General features: G+C 46.6%; 2 protein-coding genes across 2 annotated transcripts; both read left to right on the top strand.

Annotated features, from left to right (window-relative positions):
• Positions 1–40: 40 nt before the first annotated feature.
• DBI (diazepam binding inhibitor, acyl-CoA binding protein) lies at positions 41–3140 on the top strand. The gene is made up of 4 exons (XM_082285560.1): positions 41–102; positions 195–312; positions 2062–2124; positions 2845–3140. Exons 1-4 carry the CDS (start codon positions 94–96, stop codon positions 2916–2918), a joined length of 264 nt encoding a protein of 87 aa, XP_082141686.1. The 5' UTR covers positions 41–93; the 3' UTR covers positions 2919–3140.
• Positions 3141–11558: 8418 nt separating this feature from the next.
• On the top strand, positions 11559–12988 carry TMEM37 (transmembrane protein 37; the record flags this gene model as incomplete). The annotated part of the gene is made up of 2 exons (XM_082284949.1): positions 11559–11583; positions 12416–12988. The coding sequence occupies exons 1-2, from the start codon at positions 11563–11565 to the stop codon at positions 12986–12988; spliced, it is 594 nt and encodes a 197-aa protein (XP_082141075.1). The 5' UTR covers positions 11559–11562.
• Positions 12989–17552: the final 4564 nt, after the last annotated feature.

Raw genomic sequence — 17552 nt, 5'->3', positions numbered from 1 at the left:
GCCGGCGGCCGATCTGGCGAGGGGTGAGGCGGGCGTGCGGCGGGGGCGGTCCGGCAGAAGCGGCGGGGTAGGGACCGTGCGGGGCTCGTCGCAATGACCGAGGTGCGGGGGGCGCCGGGACTGCGGGGAGCCGGGGTGGCTCGGGGGCTCCGGGTACCTTCCCCTCGCTCACCCGCTGCCGCTTTCCCCCCCAGGCCGCGTTCCAGAAAGCTGCCGAGGAGGTGAAGCAGCTGAAGTCGCAGCCCGCGGACCAGGAGATGCTGGACATCTACAGCCACTACAAACAGGCCACGGTGGGCGATGTGAACACGGGTACGTACCGCCCGGGCTGCCCGCGCTGAAGACGCTTCGGGAGGCAAAACCTCTCCCCCATTGCGCTTCCCGCAATCCCGCGGCTCAGCGAAAGTGACTCAGTGCCGACTTGGCACCGATTGCTGTGCGGGAGGGCACAGGCTGACCCGATAAGGCTTTGTGCAATTCGTGGTTTTTAGATTAACCCAGCTGCCGCCGTCTGAACCTCGTCGTGCAGCGAGGGCCTGAGGAGGCTTTGTGTTAGCTTTGTGCAAATATTGGGTTTGGGATTTTTGGAGACCTCTGTCAGTAAGTAGCTGCTCAGGCCAAGGGGTGCTGCTTTAATGCAAACACTTCTCGGTTATACAGACTTAAACAGCAAAGCAAACGATACAAGTGTGGAATTGCAGTACTGGATGGGATGACACAGTTTATTTAGAGTGGATTGGCTGCTAAAAATAGTATTGGAAAGCAGAACCAGAAGAACGGGAGAAAACTTTTATAGGAGCTGCAATTAAATATTATACTTTAGAAAGACTGTACCAATGATGTGTCTGCAAGGACACAGTGCAGAATGTTTCTGGCTACTTCTCTCACTACATTGCTGTCGATGGCAGCTCAGCCTTTGGAATAACATGTAGAGTGAAGCGTGTCTCTATCGACCTTGGTAGTAGCTATCGACACTGGAGTAGCTAGAAATAGAAAGGGAAAAGGTCATTTCTTTGGAGTGCTGGCCTCCTAACCCAGTAGCTGGCAAAGTTTATTGAGTGTCCATTGATTTAAAAGCTGGCAGTGAAGTGTACAGGAAATGGTAAGTAATTTAATCTTTTTCCAAAGTGGGCAGCATGAGGGAGGAAAAAAGTGACTTTGGGTTTAAGATATGATCCTTTTGATGTGGCTGGACCTCAGCATTATTAGTGCTTGACAGGGTGAAACAGTGCTCCAGAGCTGTGAATGTGCCACCATTCCTGCAAGTGGCTGCACTCCTGTGAAGCAGCAGCCAGCTTGAATTGGCAGAGAAGCAGCCTGTGGGAGGGTGACTGGTGGGCTTTGTGCTGGAGAGGAGTGAAGCTGCCAACTGGAGCCACAGGTCACTGTGCCATGGGAGCTGCACAAGGGTGTTCTGTGGATGCTGCCCCGTTCCTTTTGTGAGTTCTAAGAATTGTCTTTAAGGAGAGAGAAAGGAAGTAAAATCACAAAAGATTTTACGTGAAGAATACCATACGTGAAGCATAACCATATACACGTCATTCTACTCAGCCACACCACAGCCTGCAGTGAAGTGAGTTAGATTTCCAAGGTTTCCAAATGCAGATGCAGAACTATAGGTTAGAAACACACCACTAACTTGATGGTAATGAGTTCTAAGCTGTATGTTACTACAAACAGCTGTCTGTTTTCACGTCTCTACCTGTAATGGACCTCGGGGTATTTCTGCTTTACTTTAGAGCTGGTGTTCTTTATTGGATAGCTCTTATGAGACATCAGGCTCTTCAGAAAGTACAATTAAACCACGTCATGATACTTCGTGCTCTTCTGCTCAAATGCTGCTGTCTCAAGGAAATTTGAAAATGTCTGTTTCTGTTGTCACCAACAATGTTGTAACGTATTCCCCTGAGGTGATCTGCTGGCTACAGCTTAGCATGCAACAGCTGCAGAGATGAGCCATTGTATTTTGTCATGGTTAAGAGCTAACTAAGCCTTCAAGGGGGTATTACCTACAGCCAGATCACACAAACTAATCCTGCTGCTTATCCTGTCTCTCTCAAGAGCGCCCTGGTATGCTGGACTTCAAAGGCAAAGCAAAGTGGGATGCCTGGAGTGCATTGAAAGGTAAGTGTCTGATTAAGGAAATGAGTAAAATTACCAATGGCAAACTAGTCAAAAAGGCACATATAGTTCAGCAAGAAACAGAGGGGTGGTACCTTACAATACAAGAGTTCTAGAAGTTCAGAATGCCATAATAAACTTCTACTTTTGATTACCTCTGCAAGGCAGAAATAATCCTGAAAAATATGGCCCGTGTGAAAGGGAATTAGGGTACAAAATGCCCAGCTGGCCTAAGATGTTAAATAAAGAAGAACAATAACAGCAGCAGAAACCTAAATTTGTTTTCCTGGTCCCAGCCTAGGAACCCCCAAAGACTGAGCTCTCCCTCCAGCTGTTATGCATCTTCTAGTTAGGAAAGCTTTAGAAGAAACAACTGAGCTCTTAGCTCTAAATGAGGAGCCAAACAAGTCGTCTAATCTATGGCAATGGGGCTTTTTTTCTGGTATTTTAAGGAATAGCTTTCCTGTAATAATTGTCAATGACATTAATAGAACTAATACACTGCTTGGTTGCTGTCTGTAAAATAACTTTGCTGTGAAACACTGTTTTTTCATGGCTGATGGAACACATTTGTTTAAAACTTCATCAGTGGATTCACAGCCAAGTGACACTCCTGGCTGCTTTGCTCTCAGGTGGCACAGGCTGTAGCAAGGAATTATGACTTGTAAAAGGCATCTTAATCTGTAAAAGGTATCTGACTGCTTCCTGTGTTTTGTCCTTCAGGAATGTCCAAAGAAGATGCAATGAAAGCTTACATAGCAAAAGTGGAAGAACTAAAGGGCAAATATGGCATCTGAGGACTGGATAAATCAGCTACATGCACGCCTGAAACCTGCCTTATTTCTAATAATGTGGAAAACTGGTTTCTAAGAGTAACCTTAGATACCTAGTATGTCATAGTGGATTCTCCTCATGCCTGTAGTTCAGGAGAAATTATGTTCTTGCCTAATACACTGACACGGTATAAATTCCTTCTGGGAACAAAATCTGGATCTCATTAAAGTGCATTTGGTACTTTAGCTGTTGTGCTGGTCATCCCTTAGGACCTCTGTGAGCTCATCCCGTAGTTGCCGTGTTGCTGCTGCCGAGCAGAGCCGTCCTCCCCGTCCTTGTGCCACTAGAGGGGGTTCGGGCACTGCTGACTCGTGTCCACACCAGTCGGCCTTGCCTCCTTTCCCAGGTAGGTGAGTGGCAACCAACAGCAGCTGGAGCACCACAGAGCTTATCTGGAAAAGGTTATCTCTAATGCTGTGTGTGCTAAGAACAAGGTTGCTTGATACTTATTGCCGGGAGCTTTCAGAGACTTAGTCAACAACTGCAAAATCATCTTTCATAAAACGCTTCTGGAACATGTTATTTCCCAACAACAGTGTTGGGCTTCTAGAGAAAAGGCAAATACTGAACACAAAACCTTCCCTGGGAAAGGAAAGGTTCCACAGGCAGTGGAGTTGATTGTTTTGATGCTGTAAAAGCAAAAGAATCAACTTGGTGTTGCCATGTACTAGGCTGCAGTGAGGGGTGAATCCTGTATAGACTGGCTGAACATTGGCAAGGCTGCTCAAAGAGAAAGACTTGCAGTGATCATCAGCAAAAGTTTGATTACAAAACACACACTTGTGACCATCTCTAGTAGGCTTTTAATTGTTTTGGTCTGCCTAGTTATAGTCTCTTAGAACTGCTGATGATGGAAAGGGAAGAGTTTGCTTTCAAAACTGGACATTCAACTATTCCAGCATAGAGCATTTGAGAATGAAATCCCAACCTTTTACAGGAATAAGGCATTATAATTCCTGCTGTACTGGTTAGCATCTGAATAGGTGAGGACTTCAAGCACTCTTCAGATAAGATTTATTACTGATTTATAGAACTACATAGGGATGAAAACTACCATTACCTGTCTGTCTAGGTAAATACAGTTTTGTAGCTAATTATACATGGTGAGTAGTAGATTTAGAGATTACTTCACATGCTTTCAAAAATTAAAACTTCCACCTTTGCTACTTTTAGTCGGGAATACTATTAGAGTTGCTTTTTGTCCTTTAAAATGTGTTAGGATAAAGAACAACAAAAAAAGGCTATTTATTCTTGTTCCTCCTTGTTCTGGGTAAGCAAAATAAGCATTTGGCTTTTTCTGCCTGCCCTTGTATGCTCTGTTACTCGAGATTGTATTAATTAAATTCACTTTGCAAGAGAGGGGTAAGAGCAGATGTTCAACATAAGAAATGCTTTTACCTCCTCTCTAGCCCTAAATTCCACATCTTTGTGATACAGCTCCATCTTGGCAGCTGTATTTTTGGTTATCCTTGAAGGATTCTGCCCACCTTTATCAAAACATACCAACAAATGTTCCCACATTGCTCTTGTTAGCTGGAAGCACTGTGAGCACACTGTGCTTTGCCAGCATGTTTTCTGTCAAAACAGGTGTAGTCAGAATTTTTGACTGCCGTGGAGTTGGGTCTAAAGGATGGCTGGGAATAGTAAGTTCTATATCCCAGTCCTCACTTGGCTTTGTTTCCCCTGTGACAATTAATTGTTACAGTGCTGCTCTCCTTTCTCATATCTCTGGCATTAGGAAGACATCACTCTGTACACAGTGCTTATCCCGGAGACAGTTTGCTCTTGGCCAGGCTTACAAATAATGCCATTTGCCAAGTAATACAAGTGATTGAGAACTCTACCTTGTATGTCTTTATTGGGATACTTTATTTTAACTGTAGTAACACCTTTCTGCTTGCAGCTTCACCATCCTTAAGAAAGTAACATCACTGGTCTTACTATTTAGCTTGCCCTTTGGCAATCAACTGTGTCTCAGGAGCAAGCTGAGAAATTAAAGATGTGGAAATAAAAGCTCTGAAGTAATTGACTACAAAAGGCAGAAGCAAAGGTACTGGTGGTCACTGCGTACAGTGTTTGTGACAAGAAGCAGCAACACAAAATTTGGCTGGACAGGCAGTAACTGTGAGTGCTACCACTGCGGGGAAGAGTTGAAACAGATGGAGCTGAGTTGAGGGGCTGCTGTGGTTGTCTAGCAGCAGGATGAACGTCTGTAAATGTATAGGATGCTGGGCTGCCTGAAAATACTGCTGACCTAGTGACTGCCTAGTGCTCACAGGTGTGTGAGGCACCTGGGCTGCATAAATAACACTTGGGCAGTGGTGGTTTAAGAGCATCTACAAACAGATTTGTAGGTAGAGGGAGTTGCTTTTATTAAACTAATAAGGTGGTAAAAAGAGACAACCGTTATCATATACAGCCTTGAGATCGGAAACAGAAGCAGCAAGCCTCAAACCAAAATATAATTGTAGAGCCATTGCTCTGCCTGCGGTAAGGTGGAGGATCAGATGTTTTTGATGCCTGGGCACTGCTGAAAAACAGGGGATTGTTCTGACACCCACTCAGGGAGTTGCTGCTATTTCCTCTTTGTTAGATCAAAGAAAGGCCAGCAACATCCTGATCCTCGCAGTGCTTGGGAAGGAGGAGAGACGTGCACTGAAGCCAGCCCAACACGCAGGAGGTCAGAGGCCAGCTGGCACACACACACTCAGCTCTGCTCTGCTGAGCTTGCAGTGTGCAGGACGGAACCTGGACTTTGGATATGGCAATAACAAATGTTAACTCCTGTTAATGTTAACAACACTCCTGTGTGATAAGATGGTGTTCCTTCTATCGTGCTTCCATGATTAGCTCTTGCACAGAGCTGGTTGGCACCCACTGCAGGTAGAGATAAGAAAGGGGATGATGTTTTCCTTGGAAATCTCTTTCTGACAGGTTTTGCTTGCTATTAACAAACATGTGAAGGTGCAACACTCCTAGCACAGATTTAACAATTCAGTATTGGTGTGTTGCTTAAGATCCATAACAGATTTTTCAACCCCGTGAAGTAAATTTTTCAGTTTGATTAAAAAGCGCTCTAAGGCTGACTGCAGTATGCAACTGACCCAAAATTTTTCAGTATTCATCTAGAGTGTACTTGTTTCATGATGCAAGCATTTTAACCTTTGAACTTATTTCACCCTGATGATACTGCTAAAAATAAATGACAATTGCATTTGCTGTTCAAAATATTTGCTCTTCCGACTGAGTGTTCGGGGTAAACAGTATTGGGCAACACGACTTGGGGGTGACTGGCCATCTAAGCTATCTTGTGAGATTGATCTTAAATTGGGGAGACAAAAAAGAAAGTGTATTTTGGTTGGGACAGTTTTCTAAATACCAACAGCAGTCACCCCAGAAATGGGTTACACAGTCTTCCAAATTGTCAAAGCTGTGTAGAAATAAGACAAGTTGGTACTACACTGATGCAAGACATTTGAGTGCATTCACAGTAACAAACTCAGAAGGGTAAAAGTTGATAGAACAAAAATAGAATCTATGGTTTTTTTCTCCTACCCACAAGTCTATGAAGTACCTTCTGATCTATGAATTAACCAATCTTCAGCTGCTCACTTAAAGTAAAAATAACATCAATCCATTTTAGATGTGTCTTCATCATTTATAGAATGACCTTGTATTTCTTCTAGAACCAGGGTATCTGTGAAAGTTAAACACAGCTTAGTAGTGTTATCTTTAGGGAATTCACATGGTGCTTGTCTGCAGTGATCTTTTAACTTTCTTTCCCAGTTATTCCCTGTACACATACAGTTACAAGCTACATCAAAAGAAGCATCACCACACGCTTTCTTTCCCCACCCTGGGCAGAAAAACAATTAAATTACTTGGCCAACACAGCCAGGTAGACACCTTATTTGTCTCCATCAAAATGTGCAAGGCACCAGCTTGTGTTCCCCAGAAGGCTGAGGTAATGGTATGTCATCTCCTAACAAACACTGCTCCTCTGAGTAAGTTCTGAATTTGAGAGATGGACTCCCCAGCTTAACGTACTTGGTATTTTTAAATCCATTGATCTGAGTTTTTACTGAGAGAAGAAATCTGTATGTGACAGCTGAGAAACTGAATGATTTCCCCCAACTTACGTAGTATTAAAATATGGAGCCAAGTTTTTCTAGTAGTGCTAAGAGGCCTGAAGTTTGGGGTGGGGGGGGGGTTTGTATTGAGTGTGTATTTCAAAGCAGATTTGTCAGAATGGTCAGATGCAAATATTTTGAGGTATATCTTAAGCCAGTGATCTCTGAAAAAGGCTGAATCTGAAGCATAATGAGTGAGCACCCAGTGCTGGATCTCTGCAATGTGATGCTGAGGTAGGTCCAAAAACTGATGAGAAGTGAAAGCAATTTTTGCTGGGATACAATACGTATTCCTTTAAGCCTGTCCTGCTTAATATCTCTCTTCTTCTTAGACTTAACTGAGGTGGGGGCTAAAATCACTGTAATGGATTCCATAATATCAGCATGTTTCTAACCCAGCTCGGAGTCCCTTAGCAAGTAATGTTTGATGTGGGTGGACAATAGGACCTAGATCCTGGTGGTGGGTATTACTGGGTATTATCACCATGTGCAGCAGCCCAGGCCTCCCATGCACATCCAGCAGTGAGTGGGAGAGCCTGGGGCTGCAGGGACACGTGGTAGCCCCTGTCTGGTGGCCAGTCTGCCTTCCTGTGGCACAGAAGAGGTGTCCAGGCAGGAGGCAAAGTGAAACCATCTGTCCCAGAAGCTTTCTCCTCTTCACGTGCTTTTACATGCCAGGATGAGTTTGTCCGCTTGGCTGCAATAACTTGCAGTGATGGGAGGAAAATCGTGAGGTAAAGTAGTTGTGATAAGGGGCTGGTCTGAGCTGTGTGGGCCTTGGCACAACACAAACCCCTTTTTGGTACATATGCTGCTGCCTGGGGCACGATTCACCTAGGATGACTGCCTGTGTTCCCAGAAGCTGCTGGGCTTCAGCAGCTTGCCAGCAGCTTGCTGACTTTTTGCCCCATTCCAGAAGCTCTGTTTTGGCCCCACTAGGCTGAACCCAGCCTGAGCTGAATGCAACTTCTTCAACCTGGATTTTCAGTCTACTACCAGGAAAAAGAGAAGGCAAAAGAACAGTGACAAGAGACACCTAGCCTCTTCCTTCTTCCTCATAACATTTTCTACATGCTCACTGCTTTGAGAAGATACAAAAAAATAGCAACATTTTTTTCCCCCCATACAGATCTTGGACACCTGCCAAAGTCTCAGTCTGCAAGGTACTCAAGATCTATTTGTCTCAAAGATCAGGTCAACTTCTGCCTGGAGAGGTATCTTGAACTAGGGATCTAACAAAAACTGAGGGTTTAAATGCCTTGCCAGGTGAGTTGCTATGTCAAGAATTAAAGATGTGATCAGAAAGAATTTTATTAAACAGAAAAATGGATGTACAGAAGTAACTGGCTTCAAGATTAGATGAACGTGGACTGGTGGTGCCTCAGTCACTCGCGTTCTGCTTCACCTCTAAGTGATTTTCACTTCATTGGGCAACTGTTCCCTAAGCCCCTGGTGACTCTCAGATTTCGGTCCTGAACCTTCTCCAAGCTTCTGCAGGAGAAAAGCTGGAACAGATTCTTCAGTGTCAAACTTCTCATGGTTTTAAATGAACCAGATGAACCTATTTCTGTGTTGTACAACAGTCTCTGGTAATTTCCATTATTTATGAACACATTTCCCCGAAAACTTTCTCTCCAGGGATAGGATGTGAAATGCCTACTTAAACAATAGAGAAAAGGGACTTTCTAAACAAAATAATGAAACTGGCAATATACCAAGAACTCTACATTAACACAACTGAACCAAAAATACTTCTAAAGTGCTTTAAAGGTCATTTACTGTGTTGTTATTACATAGGTAATGTATTTTTCAGACAAATTTTTTTTTCTTTTAAGGCACTGGGATCTTTTTATTGTAAAATACTGTTTTCACATATGATTTTCAAAAACAGTATAGAGGCATTTTCCCACTTTTTTTTTTCTTTTAAAGTCAGATAATATGTTTGGCTTGTTTTGTAATGAGACAATGAAGATAAACTCATTACATTTGAAAAAGGTGCAGAGTTCTCACAGGCTTTCTAAAGCCAGACAGTTTTACCAGAAGGTATCTCCAGCCAAACAAGTGCAGAAATGAAGCACTCACTTGTTACAATCATCCTCTCTGGGGTGACTTCACAAAAGTGACTCTGAAAGTACCTATTCAATGCTGATTATAATTCCAGGTCAAGTTTCATTCACATTTATATCTGGGGACACTAAATACAAAACATTAAAACTATTTCTCATTTGCAGAAAAAGTACCATCCCCAACCACCCTTTTTCCTCAAAGAACAGGCTTGGCACATAACTATATATTTACTAAAGAATACAGGTATGACAGGGGAGCAGTTGTGGTTTCCAAAGTAACCAGTTCAATTTCCTCATTCATCAAGGCTTTTTATGTGTGTGTTTACTCATGTGAGCCTTACCATGGGCTTTTACAGGAAAAAAAATTATCTTGCTCAGCAGAATACTCCTCACCATTAAAAATTAGGATTTTTAATTGCTGAAATCATTAGGATGACTCAGATGTTTTAAATGCAGATCTATGCTTAATGATTTTGCTAATTGTGGGCCAAATTGCCTAATGCTTTGCAGGATTGAGCCAATGTTAGAGGAAGTATAAGTTAGTGAGGTTTTTGCCAGATAAGAGTTGGTGTATTTTGTCCAAGTCTGCATTTGCTCAGCATGGTTATATGTATGCAGCATTTATTCAGCTCATGCAACAAATGAGACAACAAGACCTGCTTATGCTTTTTGAGCCAAAAATAGATATATATAGTTGAATTTGGAACTTTGAAGTGGAAGGGTATAACAGCAAATGTATGCAATCAGTCTGCACAATGCAATGCAGAAATGCTGTTTAACCTGTGGAATAAAGAGCTCAGGATGTTCATAAAGCTCTTCTATCAACTGGTGAACCTAAGATGAAAGGATGTGGCAAGCATCAAGTTTGCTAGTTTTGTAGCACATTCAGAAATAAAATATGTTGCAAACCACAAACCCACAAAAATAAATTTTAACAACAGACCTTGCAAAGATTTGCTGAGGGTTGCAAAAGCAGAAAATCTCATTTGGTGTCTGATAGAAATATAATCTAACACTGTATACAGCTTTGTAGAGAAACATTTAAACAAAAGATTCTGCAGGAAGAAAAAGGTCAATATTCATCATTAAAATTAAAAGTATGAAAACTAAAGTAAACGTTGTTCATAACACTCACTCTTACTAGAAATAGTGTTACAGAAAACACCCCCAGATAAATCATAGCAGACATGAATGGTGTTTTAAAGGAAACACAGAAAGCCCTTATGAAATTGCATCGAGATTAAAATAATGGGACAATCTGTATGGACAGATGATTAGTTCAGAAATAGAAGGTGGAAGAAGGGTAAAGTTAGATTAACTTCTACCACCCCATACTGGAGAAGGAGATCCTTCCAACTCCTTTAGTCTAGAAAGGGAATGGCCAAATTCTGACCCCTGTGCATATGAGGGAGGCTGAGAACAACGACCCGTGGGTCTGTCCACTGGACTGCAGACTCTGTGCTGGAGTCAAAATCAGAATTTGGCACTAAAACAAGAGCTTCTGATGACACAGCAACACCCAACTTTCTTGGGTTTTTTAAAAGCTGTTTCAGACAAAAAAAAAAAAAAAAAAAAGTAGAGTAATCAGTAATTCCTTAGAGGATGGCAAAACATGAGTGAGAAAAAGAGCAAAGGCGTAAAACTTTATGAGCAGAGAGGTTTTTGCTGACAGTACAGGTACAGATAGGTAAGGCAGAGCAGTCTGGTAACAGAGAACAGCGCGCACACAGCCCAAGGTGCGAGGCCATCGCTGCACCGGAGCCGGTGCCGAGCTGCTTCGGGGACACGAACAGGCGCACACACGGCGGGGACCGGGCGGCGAGGGCAGGATGGGCTGCTCCTGTACGCACCGGCGTCCCCGGGGCTGGGTGTCACCGCAGCCCATCACCGCAGCCCCAGAGCCGCTCCCGGAGGCTCCTGCGGTGTCCCGGGCGAGCGGGCAGGGCTGGGGCTGCCTCCCCGTCCACGAGTGCTTGGCACCGGCGCTACACCACAAACTATTCCTGGCGGCAGGAACACACTTCGAGCCCTCCCGCAGCCGGTGACACGCGGGGACACGGGACGGGGCGAGGCTGCAGCGCAGCAAGAGGCATCGCCACCGCCCAGGACACCTCCTGCCCGGCGGCCGTGCTCCAGAGCGGACTTGGGCGAGTCTGTGCCACCGGGCCAGGGCAGCGCTACCCCCCGCGCTATACCGGGCTGTGGGGAAGCAACCCCGCTCGGCCCGGCCCGGCCCGACCCAATCCGGCCCGGCTCCGCCCGTCGGGCCGCGCTGCTGACTCAGCCGCGGGGGGGCCCGGAGGGCGCCCCGGCCCCGCGGGCGTGGCGGGCGGGGGGACTGCACTCCGCCCTCCGGGGAGATAAAGAGCGGCCGCCGCAGCCCGCCCGCGTCTCTCGGCGCCGCCGGCAGCATGACGGCCATCGGGGCGCAGGTACGTCCGCCGCTCCCTCCCGCCGCGGGGCTGCTCCCTCGGCCCGTCCGTGCGCGGCCGGGGTCACTCCCACCCTTCCCGGAGCAGCTCCGACCCTTCCCTGAGCAGCGGGGCGCAGCCGGCCGGATCCCCTCTTCCCGCCTTCTCCGACCGGCGGCCGCTCCCCGCTGCCGGCCGCACGTGGCTCTCCGAGGGGGCTGCGAGCGCTTGGCTCGACTTTCCATTACATCTCGGGTCCCTTGGAGGGTTTCAGTGAGGAGGGGAGGTGTGTCGCCCACGCGGGTCCGCGGGGGCTGGAGCCGAAGATCCCCTCCCCCCCCACCAAGCCCCTGGGCAACTGAGCCGTGCGACCCCGGCGTGAGGACTCGGGTCCGGGCCGCGGCTGCTGCCGGCCGAGGAGGAGACACCGGCTGGCTGCAGCCCGGGGGGCAGTACTGGGAACTAGGAGCCCACTCTGCCCACGGCTGCCGCCTCCCCCGTCCCAGCCACCGGCCTCCATCCTCCCAGGGGCCGGTGGCTTCCTCCAGCCCTGCCAGAGCAGGAGGCTGTGCCGCAAGACCGTAGGGCAGGGACCTGGTTCAGCCGAGAGCTTTTGTGATGCCGGTCCCGGGCCTTGACGTGGGAGCATTGTTTATGCAGCCAGGGACCCGGGAGAGCTTCACCCACCCTTCCTTTCTCCTGTGTACAGCCTTCCCCTGCGAGAAGGGGTTTGATGTGCACAAGTAAATATTTTCAAATACTGAATCCCACAGCTTTGTCCCTCTGGATTCATCTCACCCTGAAGTAGCGCTGTTAACTCTTGTTTTCTTTTTCCCTCATGCTCTCCTTTCAGGCACAGCAGCTGCTGGTGCACCGGAGACCACAGAAATCCTTCTTTGAGACGCTCATCAGGAGCCTGATCATCCTGTGCGTGGCGATAGCCGTGGTCTTGTCGTCCATCTCCATCTGCGATGGCCGCTGGCTCTTTGCGAGGGGGAAGCTCTTTGGACTGTGGCACTTCTGCACCGTTAGCAACGACAGCGTCCTGAAGTGTGTCACCAACCTCAGCCTGGCCCAGGTGGAGGGGCTGAGCGTGGGGGTGATTCCCATCAGGAGCATGGTGTCCTTTGCTGTTGTGGTTGCCATATTTGGCCTGGAGCTGCTGATGGTGTCCCAAGTCTGCGATGATGCCAATGCAAGGCGGAAATGGGCAATGGGTTCCGTTCTCATTCTCATCTCTTTTTTGCTGTCAGCCACTGGTGTTCTGAGCTTCTCCATACTCGTGAAGGATCACCTCACCTTCACAGGTTTCACGCTGACATACTGGTGTGAGTTCATTGCTGCATTTCTCTTCTTCCTTAACGGGATCAGTGGACTTCACATCAACAGCCTCACACACCTCAGGAACGGGAGAGGCAAAATCTAGGCACAAAGGATGTATCTCTGCCTTTGTGTAATCAGCTTTGCCAATTAGACTGGAAAAAAGAGAGCCTAATGAAGTTTGAAAAGGATGCCCTGTCTTAATTTGTGTGCAAGGAGGGGAAGCATGAGTCAGTCTTGATGCCTGTAGAAGACATACCCACCCACTGGTCAGCATGGAGGGCTGTGCAACACCAGCCAAGCAGGGACTGGGACTGGCTGCTCCTGCAATGTGGTTTTCTGGAGGAGTGGATTAAAGCAGAGGGTGTCCCGTTAAACCTGCAAAGGTTTGGAAGACTGCAATCTATCCCACGTGTTGTTCTGAGGCTTGCACAACACCTGTACTGCTGTGGGTTTGGTGTTGCTGTGCTTTTCCCCATATTCCAGAGCCTGTGAAGAGTGTGATACAACTTTGGAGTGTCTCATGGGTTTGTTCTGGCTTGGGGATGGATGAATTCTGCCTGGCCACACTCACTGGTGTGGAGTACTGAAAATCTTCACTGGATCTTATTTCACCATTTTTCTTTCAAAAGAGAAGGCATGCAGAACTTGATCTGGTCACAGGTTTTGTTTCCTTCTGGCACATTCCCTTTATCTGTCCTTGCCTCGGTCAGCTTTTTTTGGGGACACTTCAGACAGAGGTGCTGTCCTGGGGCCAGGGGTAGGTGCTGGGTGATGCAGGTGTACAGGGAAGGGATGTGATGCTTTCCTCAGGCAGCCATGCATGTCCCTGTGCTTGTGGCCTCTCCCCAGTGTCACCACTCTCCTGGCACCCTTGAAGGACACATACCAACTGGTCAACCAAACTGGCTCTCTCCCAGCCCTTGCAAAGTTTACGGTAACAGGGCATTGCTCTTAGGTTTTTTTTTTTTTTCTTTGTTTCTTTGGGGCAAGAGGGACAAGCTCTGTGGAGCTTTCATGGGGTGTTGTGGCTGAGCAGACCATGCAGAGACCACCATGGCTTCTGGGATGTGTTTTCATTACCACGGTTTGCACTGGGGCAGTGGGAAATCTGCGTATCCTGTAGCTGAGAGTCTCCTGGAGCATTTCTTATGGGAGGAGAAAGCCCTAGATCCTCCTGACCAGACCAGGTCCTTTTTTTCCCCTGACTAACAGTGAACCTGGGAGGAGAAGCAGCCTGTGATTGCCTAAGGAGGGGCTGATGGGTGCAGCTCTAATCTGTCACCACTGGTAGAAATGTTGAGAGACCTGGCCAAAATTATTATACTAAGGCTGGTCTTCCTTCTGCCAATGTCTGAGTCAAGATCTCTAAAATTGCTACAGCTTTGAAGTTCTCCATGGTGTCTTACGTAAAAGGAGAGAAGACCTCATTTGTAGAGTAGATTGCCCTACATGTGTTCTCCCTGTCCAACACACAGCACTCGGTTGCCCACAGTTAAAAATGTCTTCAGAGTATTTCAGGGTTTCTGGTTTACTGTTTGCTTTGTATCCACTGGTAAAGCTGCTTATATCTGTTTTAGAACAAATGTTTCTGTGTGTTTCATTCCTGTACCTTGTCTGTTGAGCAAGGTTTTATTTTCCTGTACAACAAGTTTGACACAATTTTTCACCTGAAACAAATGCATTGTAGCACAGAGGCCAAAAAGCCTGTGTAGGTGAGCCATGAGTAAACAGCTTTGTCTTTGAAAGCTAAGAATCTTAAGCCGTGCCTGAGCTGAATGTGCCACACTTTGATGAATGTGCTCCTGTGGACTCGCTTGCCTTCAGGAGGACAGTCTCCATTCCTTCTTGGATTTCTGTAACTTCTTAAAGACAACATTCCTAAGCCTAGTTTGCAATGCAGGTTCAGACTTGGCTTACTCTGGACAGTGCCAGTTGTACTTTTGCACACAAATCTGCTCATCTTTCTGTCAAGATGATGCAGAGCTGTGCTACCCAGACAGCTCCTGAAGCTCTTGTAATGTCTGGGGCTTTGTTGGGGTCTCTTGGCCCACTCTCAAGGACAAGGACTTGTGCCTTTAACTTGTTTCTGGAAAACTGCGCTGTGACTGTGTCTGTGAAGGTGCTTTTGATTTGCTGAACTGCACTGTCGAAGACATACTGGTGGGCTGAACTTGAAGATGTTTGTGTGAGCTAGTGCTGTTTGCTTTAGCAGAGCCATTTAGGCCAGAGAGACCCTGTGAGGTCTGGTCCCAAACTGTTGCACCAGGACTACCTTATCTAACCAGTGATTCAGTTGTGTTGCCCATGCCAGGCAGGACAGTTCCCCTACACGTAAGGGTGTCTATGGCTTGTCTAGAAACATTAGTGTAACCTCAGAGTGATGCTTCGGTGACATCCAGACTTGGATATCACTTGTGTGTGACACTCCCTCATGCTAGTGGGAGGCTGTGCCTCCATGCCTTTCCTTGGAAGGCAGCCATAGCCAGACTGGGTTCCAGGCTGGTGCCTCCCACTTGGGTTAGAGAGAGACTGGACAATTGGCCATTGAGTTCACCCTAGACGTGGTGCAATTGTATTTTAGGATGCCCTCTGCTAGCTGAAGAAGAGGCCTTTTGTTGGGGGTAGGGAATCCTCTGGGGAAAATAGAGTAACTCTTTTTTCCAACCGGTTTTGTATAGTACTGCTCAACTTAATTATGCTGGGAAAAGACGCATTTTGACAGCTAAATATTACAAAGCAGAGTTGATTGTCTTGGAGATATCCTTCTATAGAGTAACCTGTGCAGAAGTGGGTCACTGTTCATTTTCTGAAGCGTGTGGAAGTGTTAAGCAATATTCCTGAAGTTTGTTAAATAAATTGATTTGAAATAAGAACTGTAATTCAGTCTTTTTATATTTAGATATTGGGGTGCAGATTTAAGGGGATGAGTAGAGTTTTACATAATCTCCCAGGCATCATTCCGTGTGTTTACACAGCTAAACTGCTGAAGAAATGACTGCTTGGTGCTTTGCCAAGCTCTGACCAAGGGAATTGTGAGGCCACCACACGCTCCCCTCTCCTTTTCCCTCCAGTGTGTCTGCACCAGCCCAAGAAACCAGCACTGCTTTCTTGTCTTGCAGAACAAGAGGGGCAGTCAGCTGTGCTGGTCCGTGGGAATTTGAGATAACCTTGTAGGCTTTTCAACGATTTCCTGCTGTTTCATGTGCTCTTTACCAGCTAAAGAGCTCTTTCCTGTGTCCTTCACCTTCCTGTTCCCACACTGCACCCCCATGTCTGAAGCATCCTTGCTCTTCAAGCTCTGATTGTTTGGCTTGCAAGAAGTGGTGTCAGAGTACAAATGTATTTCTGTATTTTTCTCAGAGCTCACTGTATTAGCAGGTTTAGTTAAATGTCAGGAAAATAGCTTCCCAGCTACACCACTGAATTAGTTTATGTAATCTCAAGTTAATTAGCACCTGGTGTTCTCTTTCCAACAGGAGAGGTCGTTGGCTTGTCTCAGGCAGTTTAACATCTCTTAAAAGCAGGGTAATGAACATCACTTCTTGTTAATGAGCCGTTTAGATGTAGTTACTAACTTTAATTGGACACTTGTACACAAGCCATTGCTTGTGGATGAGAATAAGGAAATGTTGATACAGGGCATGCTAGCTAGGGAGGTATCCTGCCTGGACTGTATTTTTCCAGAATCACAGCATGGTTAAGGTTGGAAGGGTGCACTGGAGGTCATCTAGTCCAGCCTCCCTGCTCCAGCAGGGTCCCCTAGAGCATCTCGTTTTGATTTTTAGTCTCCAGTACGCTCATCAGCTGTGCTTGGAGGGACACCTGGAATGGGGTTGAGCCTCACTTGCTTTTGAAAGCCGGAGGAAGGTGATTACAAAGATACATTGCGTGACTTTCTCTTTCCCTCTGCTGGCGCCTGTGGTAAGCTGATAATGGCCTTTCTTCTCAACCTTCTAAGTCAGCTGGCACATACAAGAAGGGCCTCATTTCTGGGTGAAAACAAGGTCTGCCCCGGGCACTGTCCTGGAAGGGGTGTTGCCTGAATTCCTGAGGCCTCTCACCTTCACTGGACCCAACCCCATTGAATCCATACCAACCCTTCTGAAACAGCCCATTTCAGTTCCCCTGCACTCAGGCATTGCACAGTGTAATTATTCACGGCACAGCTATTGGGTTTTGCTTCTGACGGTTTTGCTGGGAACTTCCTTGTTGCTGTGTCGGAGAGAAAATCCATTAACGACTTCCTCTTAAATACATTAGCTCTTCAGCTGCTGGAGCTGCTGGCTGCCTTGCTGGCTTGCAGAAGGACAACTGGCTCCTCAGAACACCTGGAGTGAATAGCCAGAGGCTGTCACCAGTGTCCCTGAACAATGACAACTACTTGTGTGAAAGGTGGTACTCGGGTCCTATTTACTGGTAATTTACATTGATTACCCAGGAGCAAGTGCAGTGAAAGGGAGGTGGGTGGGGCCTGTGAATATGGAGTCTGTGTTCAGTCTGTGTGCCTTCATCTCCTGCTTTTTGCATTGCTTGCTGAGATCTGCTTTCCTGTTCCTCTTCATCTGCTTATAAACATGTCAATGTCCCCAGAGCTAAGCAGCTCTTTTCTCTAGTATCCTTCAGCACAGCTAAACAAGCAAGATCCCCAGCAGTGCAGGCAGCCTTTG

This window comes from Coloeus monedula, assembly GCF_965178545.1.
Source record: "Coloeus monedula genome assembly, chromosome: 7".
In the NCBI taxonomy this organism is placed as follows: domain Eukaryota; kingdom Metazoa; phylum Chordata; class Aves; order Passeriformes; family Corvidae; genus Coloeus; species Coloeus monedula.
The sequence above is the reverse complement of the archived record's forward strand: the minus strand, read 5'-3'. Positions and strand labels throughout refer to the sequence as shown.